Source organism: Colletotrichum higginsianum, assembly GCF_001672515.1.
Source record: "Colletotrichum higginsianum IMI 349063 chromosome 7 map unlocalized unitig_7, whole genome shotgun sequence".
Lineage (NCBI taxonomy): Eukaryota > Fungi > Ascomycota > Sordariomycetes > Glomerellales > Glomerellaceae > Colletotrichum > Colletotrichum higginsianum.
In genome coordinates this window covers 2,794,954-2,811,952 of record NW_017263917.1, presented here as the reverse complement: position 1 = coordinate 2,811,952, position 16,999 = coordinate 2,794,954, and the positions used below count along the sequence as shown (strand labels likewise).

Genomic DNA, 16,999 nt, shown 5'->3' with positions numbered 1-16,999 from the left:
AAACATCTGAAAGATGGATCTGTACGACATCCTCTCCATCGTGCGGATCGTGCTGGTCCTGCTGGTCGCCGTGCCGGCCCTCGTCTTCTTCGGCCGCCTCCTCCGCCAGCCGGGCTACCGCCACGACAACACCCGCCGATGGGTCGACCTGACCAAGATCGCAACTGGTCTTTGGGGACTGTAAGTCAAAGTCAACCCCGTCACTGGAGCTCCTCCTTCTACAGTGACGACACTCTCCCTCCAACCCTCAAGCCCGAATGCCAAGCAAAATGGACTAACGCCTCCTCCTCTCCCCTCCCACCAGAGCCCAGCTTCTGAAAGTACTCGAGCTCATCATCTATGTCGCGACCTCTTTCGACCAGTACTACGCCCGGCAAGCCTACTACGTCTTCTACCACACCAGCTCCCTCCTCGACGTCTGGGCCGTCATCGTCATCTTCCTCGCCCTCTTCTACCTCGCCCACGCCCTGACGCAGCTCCGGACCGAGAGCCAGGAGGAGTCGGGCGCCTACCGCAAGGGCCGCCGGGTCGTCTTTTGCGTGGCCGGGCTCCTCCTCCCCCTGAACCTCGCCCGGTGGTGTCTGCACCTGGTCGACGACCTCGCGGGGGCCGACCGGAGCGTCCGCAACCGGACGGCCGGCCTCATCGCCAACTGCTTCAGCGTCGCCATCGCGGGGATCCTGTTCCTATGCGCCACCGGCTCCGTCGTCTACTCGGCCAAGTCGCGCAAGAAGTCCTTCGGCAGCCCGCTGAGAAAGGTACGTCGATGCCATCCGTCCGAGCTTCGTCTCGGTGCCTGCTCCGTGCTGATATCAGGTGTTTTCTTTCCTCCTTTCAGGCTGGCACCCTCCTCGTTGCCTGCTCGTCGCTCTACCTCGTGCGTGAGGCCTGGCAGTTTGTTGCCTTCTTCTTCTTCGGTCTGTTTGGCGTCTTCAACCTCATCGACGTCTTTTTGGGCTGCTGGATGACGTTTGCCATCTTGACCATGCTCTACCTCTTGGGCGCCCAGCCGCATTACTCACTCTCCAAGGTTCACTACCGGTCGAGTGCCACGACGGATGGCCAGGCCATTTAATGGTCTTTGACTCTTGGGAGCAACAGTGTCACGGGAGGAAATGATGATGGAGCTTTCGTGTGCACATGGAAAGGGAAGGGGATTTGTTACTTTGATGTACAAACTCCGGAGACGCGTTACGAAGTAGAGGCATTATAGATTACACATAGACAGCTGGATATACCCATGCTTTGCTCATGAAGTACATTAGACAACCACAGTACCACCCCCGCCGTGCTCAGTTCCGTTCTTGTGCGCCGGACTACTTTTGCCGTCCGATGACTTCCCCGGACGTTAGGCGTAGGGAGTACAGGGCTTCTCGAGGCCGCATCAGAAACAACAGATAACAAAACCCCATCATTTGGTGTGAGTGAAAGAATCCCGCCGTGTAGCCAAACACGTAGGCTGCATACTAGCCAATACTGCATGCAACTCCAAGAATTATCAGCACGACACAACAATAAATGTTGCAGAATGAGTATGGAGGATGGACCGAACATGGCGACTTCCAGAGGTTTTAAACATCGCAAAATATAACAAACCACCGCTTCCCCTCACCATGTCAGCATCAGCTCACAACCCATCTGCGCAGAAGAATTCGCCAGGCCAAGAAACACCATCATCATCGCAACCGGGCCATTGGCAGATATGATTGGCGCGCATCTCGGTCTACACGCGCACTCGGTACTTGACTCCATTTCCCCCGCACCAAAAACCCACAGCCAGACTTCACTTCCCAAGCTGCCGGGGGGGCGGTTCCCGAGCGAGCTCGAGACAACATTGGCCCGGCTCTCGCGACACCCCTCAATCTTATTTCTTCTCCTACTCGGCAGAACCCTGTCGTCTATGGCCTGGTCCTGGGTGCCCTCTTTCATCATCGTCATCTCGCGCCGAGGGTCGTTTGTTTGGAGCGCATACCGGGAGTTCTCGCGCGCAACGATGCTCGCTCCTCCCAGTCGGTGTACGAACACTCGATGCTTCATTCGGCTACCTCCAACCATGCTTGTCAAGCTGTCCTCCTCTCTGGGTTTCTCCAGGTCTCTCCAGTTCTATCGAAGCCTCCCCAAACGCCTCTCCATACTCTCCACGTCTTCCCCCCGGTCTGTGGGGAAAACAAGTCGGTGCATAGCCGCCACATGGCCACCGAGGTTACCGAGATGGAGCTCGTAGCTCGGGCCAAGTCGCATCGCGCATCTTGGAACGGTCACCAGCCGGCCCAGACCAGTTCTTAGTCTGCTCCTCTTGGTCTCAATGATATGAACCCGGCAACGAGGGACGCGAACGACCAACGGAGCCGTACATAAGAGAAAGGTCCCCTCGTCTCGGTCCGGGGAACGATCTGCTCTCCCTCTCTCTCCCCTCCCACCTCACCTTTCAGACGCGTCGCATCCCGCAGAGAACAAGTCCATCATGATGCTCCGGTCCGCCCTCGTCGCCGCCGTCGCCGCCCTCTCGTGCGGCCTCGCCTCGGCCCTCGAGACCTTTGAGCGGAACCTCATCTTCCAGCCGCCCGACAACTACACGGACCCGCGCGTCCTCTACCCCCGGACTGTCCAGCTCGACGACGGCCGCCTCCTGGGCACCTGGGAGAATTACTCGCCCGAGCCCCCGCTGGTCTGGTTCCCCATCTACGAGTCCCTCGACGGCGGCCTCACCTGGGAGGAGGTCGGCCAGGTCCACGACCAGGTGAACAACTGGGGCCTGCGCTACCAGCCCTTCCTGTACGAGCTGCGCCAGGACTTCGCCGGCTACCCGGCCGGGACCATCCTCCTGGCCGGCAACAGCATCCCTACCGACCTCAGCGAGACCCAGATCGACCTGTATGCCTCCCAGGACAAGGGCCGCACGTGGGAGTTCCTCTCCCACGTGGCCCGCGGCGGCCGAGCCATCCCCAACAACGAAGAGACCCCCGTGTGGGAGCCTTTTATCCTGTAAGTTTTTTTCTTTCTTCTTCTTCGTGAGGTTGTGAACGTACAGAGTGCAGTGTGTGTGTGTGTGTGTGTGTGTAAATGTGTTCGCTGACATGCCCTACCCAACTCCAGCATCTTCGAGGACGACCTGATCCTGTACTACGCCGACCAGCGCTCGTCCGAACACGGCCAGGAGATCTCGCACCAGACGACCAAGGACCTCAAGGCCTGGTCCGACGTCGTCATCGACGTCTCGTACCCGCGCTACACCGACCGCCCCGGCATGCCCTACGTCACGCAGCTGGCCAACGGCGACTACATGTACACGTTCGAATGGGGCGGCGCCGACATCATCAGCCCGTACTCGTTCCCCATCTACTACCGCATCGCCAAGGACCCGCGCAAGTTTGCCGAGGCCCCCGACCACTACATCAAGAGCACCAACGGCGGCGTCTTCCCCATCAACAGCCCCAACGTCGTCTGGTCGCCCGTCGGCGGCTGCAACGGCACCATCGTCGTCAGCAGCAACAGCGCGCCGCTCTTCGTCAACCGCCGCGGCGGCGACCCGGACGCCTGGGTCGCCTACGACTCGCCCGAGGCCGGCGCCTACACCCGCAACCTGCGCATCATGGAGGACGACCCGGACTTCCTGCTCATCATGAGCGCCGGCGTGCTGCCGCCGAGCACCACCAACAAGGTCACCGTCAGCATGCTGAAGCTAACGGACCTCTTGGGCCTCAAGCAGGCGTGAGTGCTGGGGAGAGGGGGGTCTGGAGACACACGATTTAACGTAGATTATGTCTTGTCTTTTTGTTGGCGCACACGAATGCGGAGATCAAAACATGGTGGCATATTTATGCGTGTAATAAACGTTCAAAAATGAGACCCATCGCATTACACAAGAACTTTCTCTCTCTCGGCATTTTGTGTTCCACGTGACTCTACCAGCAAGTCATCATCAGCATGAAGGTATTTGCCAAGAGTCAGCTCAGCTAACCATGTCGTATGGAAAAACTTCTCCCTCATCTCCGTGACGTAACGAGCATGGCGGATGTGACCCCCTTTTGCCTACCTGAATCCGTCTTTTTGCATGTGACCAAACCCGACTCTCTTCCTCTTGGCCGGGTCTGCTTTTCCGGTAAGAGACCTGGAGAATTCTCCGTGGTTCGTGACGAGTTTCTGCCAGTGCTGGAACTACCCAAAGTCAAACACAAGATGGGATTCATGAGAATCCTAATTCTCCGCGTTGGCGAGTCCTCATTCCCGGTATCGTATGGACCGAAGCCTCGACTTGTTCCTGAAGGCCACACCCCCCTCCCTCCCTCTCCCCGGGCACGCGGACCGTTGGAGGTGGCGCAACCTCCGCATGGGAAAACCCCTGACTCGTCGGGAGACAAGGGACGAACAGGTGGTTAAGTTTTGATACCCGACAAACGCGGGGTTGGTCGAGCGGGGAAGCAGACCGGGGGGATCGGTTGGAGATGCTGTGCCATTCTCCGTCTCTTCTCCCGGCTAGTCGAGTTGCAAGTGCCAGAAGTGGCGCACACCATGCACGTCATGCTATATCCGTTCGTCTCTGTAGACTGATGAGATCAGAGCACGCACGTAAGCAACCAGTTGGAGTTGGAGTAGGCACAGAACTGTAGGGGGGGGTGGAAGAGGGGAAGCTTGCTCGGTCGACATTGCAGACGAGGACGCCGCGGTTCCTGGTATGTGCCGACCATTCACGATGCGGCAATGCCGATGATTCCGCCGCTACGTGGGGATCGGGTCAGGGCGGTGGTGACATTCCGGACCGTCGCTTGTAGAGGTCGGATGAGCTGTTGTTCACGTCAAATAGTAACGGGTTCCGCGCCCTCGGGAGGTTGGGATAGATGTCAGTCTCAAGCAGCTTTTCCAGTTGACAACTCCCAGCTCTCTGACATTAGCATTGGGTGAGCTTCGACCAAAGATGTTGCTATCCCGTGTCAAGGCCCTCTCTCTCCTGGCTTTGGCCTGGCTCGATGGAGTCAGCGCCAGGGCCATTGGGCGGGACTTGAAGCTTCTCAATGGGAGACAGCAGGACATTGTAAGTTTTTAAACACACAAGAGAGCGTCAATTGGGTCCTGGTCGGGACTTTTGGCCATTCTAAGGGGCGGAGAGGAACTCACTAACAAGCTTAGGTTACCTGGGATGACAAGAGCTTGTTCATCAACGGCGAGAGACTGATGATCTTCAGCGCCGAGTTCCATGCTTTCAGGTAAACAAAGCCCACCGTGGTATGCTGTAAATAAGTCTGAAGGCTAACAACTAACAACCAGAATGCCCGTCACGTCCCTCTGGCTCGACATCCTGCAGAAGATCAAGGCAGCCGGATACAACTCGGTCTCCTTTTACGTGAACTGGGGCTTGATCGAGGCGAAGCCGGGCGAGGTCCGGGCCGAGGGCATCTTTGCTCTCGAGCCGCTTTTTGAAGCCGCCGAGAAGGCTGGTATCTATCTCTTCGCTGTAGGTCTCGCCCCTCCTTCAGAGTTTTATCTTAGCACGGGGCAGATCACTTACATGACCTCCAGCGCCCGGGGCCCTACATCAACGCCGAGGTCACAGGAGGCGGCCTCCCAGGCTGGCTGCAACGCGTCCAGGGAGCTCTTAGAAGCGGCGACGAGGCCTACTTGAAGGCCAGCGACAAGTAAGACGCAACGAGAAAAGAGTGCGCCACCATGCCACAATCGCCCACTGACAGAAGAACAGCTACACGGCCGCTCTCGGCGGCATCATCGCCAAAGCCCAGATCACCAACGGCGGCCCCGTCATCCTCTTCCAGATGGAAAATGAGTACAACGCCGCCGTGCCCCCCTACCCGTTCCCGGACTACGACTACTGGCGGTACGTCGACAACCAGTTCCGCAGCCAGGGCGTCGTGGTGCCGTACGTCAACAACGAGGCCTGGCAGCTCGGGGCCATCACGGCGCTGACGCCGGCCAAGGTCGACATCTACGGCCACGACTCGTACCCGCTCGGTTTCGACTGCTGGAACCCGACGGTGTGGCCCCCGAACGGCCTGCCGACGGACTGGCTCGCCACCAACGACCGCATCGCGCCGACTTCACCCTACACCATTGTCGAGGTATGCTATATACGGGTGGTTTGGATGGCTCACCGGACGTCCTTCATCAGCTAACAGCTTTCCCCCCCTTCCTAGTTCCAAGGCGGTGGCTTCCAGCCATGGGGCGGCGCCGGCTTCGAGTCCTGCGCAGCCCTCTTGAACCACGAGTTTGAGCGTGTTCTCTTCAAGAACAACTACGCCGTCGGCACCACTATCTTCAACGTCTACATGGTAAACTCTTAAGCCTGATCCCGGGTCTCTCTTGTCTCCCTATGTATGTGTGTATATCCGCTGACTCTGCTAGACCTGGGGCGGCACCAACTGGGGCAACCTCGGCCACTCGGACGGCTACACGTCGTACGACTACGGCGCGCAGATCACCGAGGAGCGCCTCGTCCACCGCGAGAAGTACAGCGAGACGAAGCTGCAGTCCAACTTCCTCCACGTGTCGCCGGCCTACCTCGAGGCCGACCGGTACAACTCGTCGCTCGAGTGGACGAACAACGCCGCCATCACGGTGACGCCGGCCACGACCAACTCGACCAAGTTTTACATCGCGAGGTATGTTTCAAACAGTAACCTCCCCCGTCGGGGTATTCCCCTGTATACTAGACGACGGCTAACCCTCGGCGCCCAGACACACCCAGTACGACTCCCTCGAGACCGTCGCCTACAAACTCAAGGTCAAGACCGTCAGCCACGGCGACCTCGAGGTGCCCCAGCTCAGCGACAGCCTGTACCTGACGCGGAGAGACTCCAAGATCCACGTCAGCGACTACGCCGTTGGCGACAAGAACCTGGTCTACTCGACTGCCGAGATCTTTACCTGGTCAGAAACGCCTCCTCCCCACAGACAACCACCGACCGCTTGCTAACACCCCTCGCAGGAAGAAGTACGCCGACAAGACCGTCCTCGTCGTCTACGGCGGTGCCGATGAGCACCACGAGCTCGCCGTCGAGGGCGAGCAGGCCGACGTGACGGACGAGAACGTCATCGAGGGCTCCGACGTCACCATCGAGCAGAGGGACGGCTACACCGTCCTCGGATGGGCCGTCTCGGACGAGCGCAAGGTCGTCCGTGTCCACGAGGATCTCTACGTCTACCTTCTGAGTAAGTCACACACCATCGAAGCCGTCAACCTATCCTCTTGTTGACATGATACAACACCTCTTCCAGCCCGCAACGAGGCCTACAACTTCTGGGTGCCCCCCGCAGTCGGCGACTTCGCCACCTCGGACGTCATCGTCAAGGCCGGCTACCTCGTCCGCAACGTCGCCGTCACCACCGACTCCCTCAGCTTCTCGGGCGACGTCAACAGCACCACCACCATCGAAGTCATCGGCGGCGCCCCGAACCCCCTCAAGGCCCTCAACTTCAACGGCAAGTCCCTCGACTTCAAGCAGAACGAGCACGGAGTTGTGACGGCGACCGTCGCTTTCGCCGTGCCCGAGATCAAGCTCCCCTGCCTCGGCCAGGCGGGGTGGAAGTACATCGACAGCCTGCCCGAGATCAAGCCGGACTACTCGGACGACCTCTGGACCGACGCCGACCTCGAGAAGACGTTCAACACGGCCAACCCGCTCAAGACCCCGACCAGCCTCTACGGCGGCGACTACGGCTACCACACGGGATCGCTGCTCTTCCGCGGCCGCTTCACCGCCAACGGCGACGAGTCCACCCTGGACATCACCACCCAGGGAGGCAACGCCTACGGCGCCTCCGTCTGGCTCGGTGACGAGTTCGTCGGCTCCTGGGTCGGCAACGCCGTCTCCCCGGCCCGCAACAGCACCTTCACCCTCCCCAAGCTGACCAAGGACAAGGAATACGTCTTCACCGTCGTCGTCGACAACATGGGCCTCAACGGCAACTGGGTCGTCGGCGAGGAGCAGCAGAAGAACCCGCGCGGCATCCTCAACTACGCGCTCGCGGGCCACGAGCAGGCCGACGTCAAGTGGAAGATCACGGGCAACCTCGGCGGCGAGGACTACGCCGACCGGGACCGCGGCCCGCTCAACGAGGGCGGCCTCTTCGTCGAGCGCCAGGGCTACCACTGGCCCTCGCCGCCCTCGGGGTCCTGGGCGGACAGCAGCGGGCCGACGGCCGGCATCGACAGGGCCGGCATCGCGTACTACTCGACGACCTTTGACCTCGACCTCCCCGCGGGCTTCGACATCCCGCTGTCGCTGACGTTCGCCAACACGACGGCCTCGGCCTACCGCGCCCAGGTCTTCGTCAACGGGTACCAGTACGGCAAGTTCGTGCACCACGTCGGCCCGCAGACGCGCTTCCCCGTGCCCGAGGGCGTCCTCAACTACCGCGGCTCCAACCACCTCGGCATCACCCTCTGGGCCATGGAGGCCGGCGGCGCCAAGATCGAGGGCTTGAAGTGGGAGGTTGGCATGGTCAGCGCCTCGGGCTTCGGCGAGGTCGAGCCCGCGCCGCAGCCCAAGTGGGCGGAGAGAAAGGGGGCCTACTGAGGGATGTGTTGAGAATGTAGTCTTCTCGTCATGGCTTATTTGAAGTCCTACGATAAACCAACGTCTCTGCAACACGATACAAAGCTGCCTATCTGTAGCCTAACGAATGGGAATTCGGTTGCCATACGCTGGAAGTACTAGATATCAAAGCACAACACCCGATCTTGTCAATCATATGTTGTGAAGTCTTCAAACGTCTACTACTTCCTCCTGCAATCAGTCTTGTTCATAATCACCTGCACTTTCCACTCATCCTTGTTCCAGAAACAGTAACGGTCCATGAGCCATCAGGAGGACCGTAACCATCCCTCTTGTCGTGTTTCCCGACCGTGGACTCGGGGTGGCGAGCCGCAATGTAACGCTCTGCGGGGCGGGATTAGCTGGAGAAGACTCCGACACTGGGAGCGCTGCATCGGGCTCGTCAGGGGCCCGAAAGGTACCTAGATAGTAGAACGGAATGTAGAGACCAAAGTTGCCGGCCACATTGGCGAGAGCAAGGATAAAATAGCGCCGGTCCGGGAAGCCGCTAAAGTCCGCGACGGACCAGACGGACTTGACGGGTTTGCCGGGATGCTTAGGCGTAGAGATGAGCACAGCGACGGCGTAGCAGCCCAGGCTGATGAGCGCGGCGATTCGCAGCGTCCATTCGAAGCAGAGCCGCGGCACGAGGTGGGAGATTATGACGGGCAGACAGACGCCGCCGATCGCGAGAGCACGGCGCCGGCTGAAGTGCTGGCTGGCGACCGGCACGGCGGCGCACGTGCCGAAGACGGCCGTTGCTCCGAATAAGACGCACTGCAAAGTACCGGAAGTGTGAGCTTAGAGTTCCAGGCGGGGGAGGGGGAGGGGGATGTCACTGACATCTGGACGTCGACCTACCTGACTCGGGATGAACTGTCATATCTGCCCGTCCTGCGCGAACGGGACGCCGACGCACGAAAGCACCGCGCTGAGTGCGGCCACCGAGTATAGCCTCGCGGGGCCGTAGGCGTCCGCGAGGCCGCAGGCGACCGGGTTCAGGATGTACATGAGGCCGAGCTCGAGCGATTTGATGACGACGGTGACAGACGACGGTGACAGACGACGGGTACTCGGCGACCCCGTGCTCGGGATAGTGGTCCTGGAAGTGGCCGAAGTTGTTCATGTACGCCAAAGGACATGAGGTCAACGAGGAACGGCCCGGCCACAATGAGCTAGCCGGCGACGGTATGCTCGCCGTCGTCGGGGTGGTCAAAGGGGTCTCCGCCCGCTTCAACCTGTTGTTCGGGGTCAGATCTGGATGACATCGTGCTGTAAGCGGGTTACCTGGGTTCCGAACAGCGCAGAAAAGTCACCGGATATTGCAGTGCTTGCCGATGATTTCTCATTACTAAGTACTGAGGCAAGTCGCTGGCGAAGACGAGAAGATCGCGACACACAGAGAGAGCGTGGGTGTCTGGATACTCAGTGATTACAGTATGGACGGTCATGGAAAACTGACAAGACATGGGTCAGAATACTTCGATAGCGGCGGCCTCAACTGATTATCTGATTACGTGACTCGGTTGGCAGACATATCCACACCCATCGCGATGTCGACAGGACTCCTTTGTCGAATCTTTCCTCACTCCATTATCTACAGGACCTGGATCCTCAAAATGTACCCTGCCTTGAACTCCATCACCCCCATCCAACGTGTCTCTTGTGTGCGTGTCGACCATCAAACATACTCGGCGGTCACGGTGCTGTATCGCTGATCTAGACAACGTTAACGGACGACCTCCCGGTATCGGGGATGGAGCAGCAGCTTACTGTTATAGAGCAACGTGTAGGCGGTCGACGCAGACAGGTAGACGGCCTCGATCTTGCAGCTCAGCTCGTAGTACCATTGCCCATCAAGACCCTTCCGGCGGGCCAGCATGTGCTCCGGGATGTGGCTGACATCGGCCTCGACGTGGACGAGCATGGAGACGTTGTCGTCGCGGGCCACGGGCGCGGCCCGCGCGTTGCGGTCGGCGTAGACGTCCATCTTGATCTTCTTGATGCGGCCCTGGCTCACCAGGCCGGTCCACACAAAGGACGTGTAGAAGGGCTCGTTCTCCGACACGTTGTCGCCGCGCTGGATGAACCACTCCATCGTGTACACCTTGTAGCAGCCGTCCAGGCCGCACCAGTGCCGCCTCTGCTCCAGGTGCTTGTGGGCCTTGACGTCGTACTTGGTGCGCCACTCGGTCCCGTAGTGCTTGCGCGCCTTGCGGTTCTGGACCCGGACCTGCGTGAGGCGGTCGGGCGACACCTGCGCCAGGCCCTTCATGACGGCCCCCTGCACGACGGCCTGCCACGCGTTCGGCGGCTGCATGATCTGGATGTTCTTGTCGATGGCGTTGCGCAGACGCTCCTTGAGGTAGTGGGAGGCGCCGAACCCGCCCACCAGGAGGACGGCCCGGATCGGGGTGTTGCTGGCCGTGATCTGGTCCTTGACGAGCTTGATGCACTCCAGCACGACGGGCTCGAAAATGGTCTGGAGATCAGACGCCTTCAGGGCGAACCGACCGCGGCTGATGCCGAGCTCCTTGTTGTTGGCCAGGCCTCCGACCGGGATGGTGTAGGTTTCTTCGGGGGCGGCGCCGAGTGTGAACTGCCGCTTGATCTGCCCCGTGTGTGTCAGTAAAAAAGATGCCATAGTCTTCCGTGACTCCCGGGTGGGAAGATGGATTCGAGCTCTACCTTCTTCTCAAACTGCTCCATGGCCTCTGCCATGATGTCGTCGTCGAACCCGTCCTCCTTGCCGAGCTTCGCCTTGAGGAACTTGGCGAAGCGCATGTTGAGGAAGGTCGAGCCGCACAAGGCACCGGATCCCGGAGCGGCCTCTTGGACCTCGAGGATGGGCTTCAGACTCGTGATGGTGTAGGAGATCAAGTCGACAGTGCCGCCTCCCGCGTCCACGACGACGACGGTATCGCCGACCTTGAGGCCGTGAGGGTCGAGGCCGTGCAACGCGTAGATGGCGGCGGCCTCGGGCTCGGAGACGAGGTGGATGGGCGCGTTCGTCCCTGCGGTGAGACCCGCCGCCTTCTGGCAGGCCTGCCTCGTCTTGTCCTTGGCGAGGTCGGACCAGATGGCGGGAACAGTGACGACGAACTCGAGAGGGGTCGTCTTGACCACTTGCTCGCCCAGCTTCTCCCGCAAGGTGTAGTGCAGATGGTCGCCGAGCGCCGAGATGTAGTCGGTGACCAACTTGTCCACGGCTTTTCGCTCGGAGGGGACGGCTGGGCTCATGCCCTGAAAAGAAGCATCGAGGTCACTAGCGAGCATAAGCTACTACTGGTTTCTTGAAAGTGTTTGTTTACCCCGTTTGATGGGCTCTGCACAACATGAAAGTAAAAACCCAAGCGGCGCAAGAGACTCACAGCTTGAACCACTCGATGACTTGATCCTGAGGCGCAGTGACGGGGATGGAAAACCCCCATTGAACCTCGCCGTCGGCGTATCTGAGCTTGGTAGGCACCTTGTCGGAGGATTCGCCCTCGCGAACCGTCTTGCTGATGGGCCACGTGGTGATGGCGGTTCGCCGGTCGGGGCGTTGGGTTTCGGCCCAGGCCACGCCCGAGTACGTGGTGCCGAAATCGATACCGACGACGATCTTGCGCTCGCTCACAGAGAGCTTCTCAAAGGTGTCCATTTTGGGGGGCGTGGTCATTTTCTTTGCGTAGAGATCGTGAGAGAGTCAAGCGACGGATGTCAAAAACAGGAGTGGACGAGCGAAGCTGTCGAAGTGTGTATATCGATCACTCGAACAGATCTAGTTCAGCAGACGGAGAGCAAAAAGTAGGCAACGACTCTGAGACCAATTTTAGGGAGGATATCTGGAAGTCAACAATTCTAGGTGGCCTCGCTTCTGGAAATATGACTGAAGCCGTGATGGACGTGGCTGGATGCGCCTTACACCAGCGAGAAACGGAAGCGCGGTGTTCGAAAGACACAAAACAGGGGGGAAAATCAAAGTCGTAGGGGGACGGCGGAGAAGAAGGGCGAGAATTGAAAATGCAAAAGGCAAAAGGCCGAAGCGAAAACCTGTCCTTGTTTAGTCCGTCTCATCCGGCAGAGAAGGATGCTTGATCGGATTATCAGGTCAGCAGGCAGAGCACCGAGGACAATTCTACCTTCACGAACCTTGGATGAAGATGGGTGTCTTTGAAGGCGAAGAAACAAGTAAACGATGCAGACGATCAGGCAACTGGATACCTTCCAGCTCCCGGTAGGTACTTTACAGCTTCCACGTACGTTACGTTGGAGAGCTTTGTCCCGGTTCCGTGTCGCCAAAGTGGGACCGAGAGGAAACGTCGTGACCTTTCAATGGTGACGGATATCCAGGCGCGAGCCCCAGGACCGTCAAAGACCAGTTCGTTTCAGAGGTGATGCGAGCCATGGGATGAGAACATGGAGCGGTAACATGGTACGACCAGGTAGTTGGCGGGACGAGACCTGCGTCCGAGCGAAACACTGCCACCACCCGCATTGGAGGTTGTCGTGGGCGTCCAAATAGGCGTACAACCAAGAGCAGGCATAACGCCTATGAATGAAGCATTAAGAAGCGTGCCCCTCCCGATCTGTATCCACAACGTTCCAGCTCCTCATGTTGCAGGGAAGCGCGTATGCGGCATGCCGCTCAGGGCCTGCAGGCATCGTGGTTTGCGCTCTCCGGCCCAATACATGGACCGCATACTTTCGAACGTCAAGCTCGTAGCATCATGAAAAAAAAATCAACAAAATGCTAGGGCATTGTGATCTCTGCTAGAGTTTTGGGACGCATGGGCTGTTTCTGGTCAGAGAGCATGACGATGCATCAGTCCCGTGCCCGCCAGGGCAAAGCAGAAGCGTGATCTGAGCTAATCAGACAGTCAATGGCCACCACGCAGCAAGAACGGAAGGAATAGATTGTGCTTTGGGTCAAAAGCTGACTGTGAGATACAAAAATGTACTTGTCGCAATACGTAAAGATGCATCTCTTTGCTTCATCCCCCGGCGTAGATGCGTGAGATGGGTAGATAGGTACGTACCAAATCGGGTGTTACGGCCCCACCCCTTGGCGAAACGCCCCACATCGGAGCCGGGATACCTGCGGCAGGCAGCCGAGACAGACGGAAAGAATGAGACAGGTAATACGGTCGTTAAAGAAATGATGATAGACAGCTACCACAGTCGCCGGTTACAATTCTTCTTGTCCTATCTGCCTGTAAAACTCCCTGTGTCCCTGGGATTGTGGCACATGGAATAGAGCATGGCATGGAATCTTTCACAGCACGCAGCGACCCGCGCCGCTCCTACATTTCATCCAAACCATCCAAACCTCCCCGCCCATTCCCCCCCATTCCCCCATCAACCTCTTGCAACTCAAAGACCCGGACCTCACTCGTCATCCAAACTCTCCTCCGTTGATCCCGCCGTCTGGCATCCCTCGTCGACATCATGGAAGGATTCCAGCAGCTGCACTCGACCTTGGCCCAGCACTACGAGGACCACCACGGGCCACCGGTCCCGGCGAAGACACCCCTTGACGTTGACGTCGCACCCACAGCCTACGAAGACATGAGATTCTACTGTAGCCCTTCCCTCAAGAACGAACCAACCATCACCACCGAGCCAGCTAGTCCATCAGCCTTGTCTGAATCCGACATGATGGGATTCACAAAGATCGAGCCACCGTCTCCTGAGCAAGGTGGCACGCAGAGTAGGGGGCCAAGGCAGCCGCTGCCAAGAGGCCTCGTTGCCAACAGATTTCAGAATCATCCTCCCTCTCATCGACTACAGCACCACCAGTCTGCTGCTTCTATCCCCACCTCACATGGCTCGGTCGAAGGCGATCTGATCGACCTCGGGGCTGACCCAGACGTCTCTTCGCTCCCGCGAGAGACCTCCAGCCATGACCCCATCAATGGCGCCGGACCCGGAGTCGAGCCCAACTGGGACCTGCTTCTGCGCCGCGAGATCAACGCGTTGCATCACAGACTCAAGTCCACCATGGCGCGAGCCGAGATCGCCGAGGAAAAAGCTGAGAGAGCGCAACGCAGGATCGGCGAGATCAAGTCCAGCATGAGCTCGACCGCCACCGGCGCCTCAACAGACGAAGGGTCGCTCGCCCTGAATCTCGAAGAGATGCGGGCAGAGAATTCTTCTTTGAAGGAGCAACTGAGAGATGCGGAGTCGCACATCTTCAGTCTGCAGCCTTATCGCAAAGAGCTCACCCCCGAAGAGATCGGCCGCGTAAGTACAGGATCTGCCCGGCAAGTGTTCGTTGTATTCCATGTCTAACTAGACTGCAGGAGTACGATGATCTCATTGAAGGCATCACCGACTGGGTCTCCCGGTTTATGGACCCCCTCTTGGACGACCACAATCGGGGCATTGAAGACGTCCTTATTCAAGCCCGTCGGAAGCCCAGTGAGGCTCTCAGGTTGAAACGGACAGTAAACATGTATCCGGACCTGTTCACTGCATCCACGTTTCCAGAAACGGACGAAGACATCATTGTCTCCATCATCATGCGATTTCTCAACGAAAACATCTTTCAAAAGGTGCTCTACGGATCCGTGGATAATTGCGTTGGAGTCATAAGCTCGGTGGAGACGGCGTTGCAGAATCACGTCGAGCCCAAGCGAGGTAAGACCATACAAACACCCACCCACCGGTCATTGATATTACATATACCCGAGACATAAAGGCTGAACCGCTTGACACAGATCTTTTTGCGATTCGAACGTGGACCGCCGAGGCATACAACGCCATCCTGAGCTCTCTGGAGTTTGGAATCCTGCGAGAGAAGAAGACGCGCGAGCTGGCGAACGAACTCGCCGGCATCTTCAAGATATACTGCCGGAAAGACAAGACGGAGTGGTTCTTTCGAAGCTTCGCGGAGCAGTGCGTCGAGCCGGCGGCGCAGCTCTACGAGAAGATCCAGGTGTCGACGAACCACTTCTACTTCGACATCAACCCGTACGTCATGTGCGGGCCCCACGGCGAGATCCTGACGTCGCCCGACTTCCTCGACGGCCTGCGGGACCTCGACTGCAAGAACATACTCCAGAACCGCAAGGCCGTCCACGTGGCCAAGATGGACCCGCCGCCCACGAGGGCGGAGCTGGACCTCCACATGTTCAACGTCTGCGCCCTCACCCCGGCGCTCTACATGCGGCGGATCGGGCGCAACGACTCCATCAAGGAGCCGCAGCTCGTGCGGCGGCAGCAGATGCTCGTGGCCTGGGGCCCGCAGGACAAGCGGGCCGAGTTCCGCCAGAGCGGCGACCGCACGCTGCTGTATAACCTCTACTGCGATAGGAGCGACCGCGAGAGGCAAGAGGCGGGCGGGTGGGCGACCTTTCGCTGGGGAAGCTAGCGGCGACTCAGCTGGGGGCTGTCTGCTCCGCATTCTCTTTGCTGAACGGGGGTGGCATGTTTCTGATTCATGTGAGCTTTTGAGTGGCACTGCTGTGTTGTGAAGTACGTTTGACGATGATGACGAGCGGCGGAGACAAGGTGTGCGATTGCTCAGAGATACATGAGATCACTTTCTTTGCAAGCCCAAATGTCGATCACTATTGGCATTAAGGTTGATAGCTACTATCGTTCTTTAGAAACTGAGTAACACCCCAAGGGTTCAGTTTACCATTAGGTAGTGCTCACTTGATGTCTTGAGAGCCCGTCTTGTGTCAAGAACGTACGGCCTAATCATTCAAAAGAACCCCAAGCCCAGACCTATTCCAGAAAGTTTTAACGTCGGCGGGCGGACAAGACGATATCTAGGGGTTGTTTCCTGTAAGAATCAGTTGGTATGACCAGTGATGTAAGTCAAAGCCGCCATTAGTCTCACTGAATTGGTACTGGTCGAAGGTTTCACATGAGCTACATTGATACATATGCATACTCCCGCCAAAGGCTCATCCCTCCTCCCGCAAACCCGTCTCGCCCATGCCATGAACCACTTGGACGGAGACCTGGAACCGTCTTCGCGTTCAAGGTTCGTTGCTTGACCCTCTATCAGCCTCATCCAATGTCCCTCCAGTTCGTGGCGCCTCATGCCCTGGCTGTCGTCGCCCTGCGGGAGAGCATCGCGCGGCAAGGCGGCGAGCTGCTCTGCAGCATTTCCACACCCTTCCAGGCTCGCTGCCTTCTCTTGCATGACAGACACACGCTGTAGTCAAGAATCAGAAGCATGTCTTGAAGAAGCGCCGGGATCTCGGTTTCGCTCGGAAAAAGCGACAGCATAGTGTTTGTTATCCCAAATTAGCCAGTGAGGGCATTTCAGTTGCAGACCTGATTCATCTAGACTTCTCCAGACCACCTCTCTACGCCACCGTCCGTCTACCTTTCTTCTGTTTCCTTGTTTGTTCTCGTGGCATGGATGCATCTGCCATATGCTCGGACGATGATGCAAGGTCGAGGGCCCGAGTTACACTCCAAGCATCTCTAAGCGTCGAGCCGGGACATCCCAGCGA

General features: G+C 58.4%; 5 protein-coding genes across 5 annotated transcripts; 4 read left to right on the top strand and 1 right to left on the bottom strand.

Annotated features, from left to right (window-relative positions):
* Positions 1-13: 13 nt before the first annotated feature.
* Positions 14-1,075, top strand: CH63R_10550 (uncharacterized protein; the record flags this gene model as incomplete). The annotated part of the gene is made up of 3 exons (XM_018305524.1): positions 14-180; positions 305-758; positions 839-1,075. The coding sequence occupies 3 exons, from the start codon at positions 14-16 to the stop codon at positions 1,073-1,075; spliced, it is 858 nt and encodes a 285-aa protein (XP_018154948.1).
* Positions 1,076-2,464: 1,389 nt separating this feature from the next.
* Positions 2,465-3,715, top strand: CH63R_10549 (BNR/Asp-box repeat protein; the record flags this gene model as incomplete). Its single annotated transcript, XM_018305523.1, has 2 exons — positions 2,465-2,985; positions 3,097-3,715. The coding sequence occupies 2 exons, from the start codon at positions 2,465-2,467 to the stop codon at positions 3,713-3,715; spliced, it is 1,140 nt and encodes a 379-aa protein (XP_018154947.1).
* A 1,200-nt stretch (positions 3,716-4,915) lies between these two features.
* On the top strand, positions 4,916-8,528 carry CH63R_10548 (Beta-galactosidase; the record flags this gene model as incomplete). The annotated part of the gene is made up of 10 exons (XM_018305522.1): positions 4,916-5,032; positions 5,128-5,204; positions 5,266-5,452; positions 5,518-5,633; positions 5,696-6,071; positions 6,147-6,281; positions 6,355-6,611; positions 6,688-6,879; positions 6,938-7,161; positions 7,228-8,528. 10 exons carry the CDS (start codon positions 4,916-4,918, stop codon positions 8,526-8,528), a joined length of 2,982 nt encoding a protein of 993 aa, XP_018154946.1.
* A 249-nt stretch (positions 8,529-8,777) lies between these two features.
* On the bottom strand, positions 8,778-12,207 carry CH63R_10547 (Hsp70-like protein; the record flags this gene model as incomplete). The annotated part of the gene is made up of 6 exons (XM_018305521.1): positions 8,778-9,264; positions 9,466-9,648; positions 10,238-10,265; positions 10,320-11,157; positions 11,235-11,811; positions 11,918-12,207. 6 exons carry the CDS (start codon positions 12,205-12,207, stop codon positions 8,778-8,780), a joined length of 2,403 nt encoding a protein of 800 aa, XP_018154945.1.
* Positions 12,208-13,976: 1,769 nt separating this feature from the next.
* Positions 13,977-15,900, top strand: CH63R_10546 (uncharacterized protein; the record flags this gene model as incomplete). Its single annotated transcript, XM_018305520.1, has 3 exons — positions 13,977-14,771; positions 14,831-15,167; positions 15,248-15,900. The coding sequence occupies 3 exons, from the start codon at positions 13,977-13,979 to the stop codon at positions 15,898-15,900; spliced, it is 1,785 nt and encodes a 594-aa protein (XP_018154944.1).
* Positions 15,901-16,999: the final 1,099 nt, after the last annotated feature.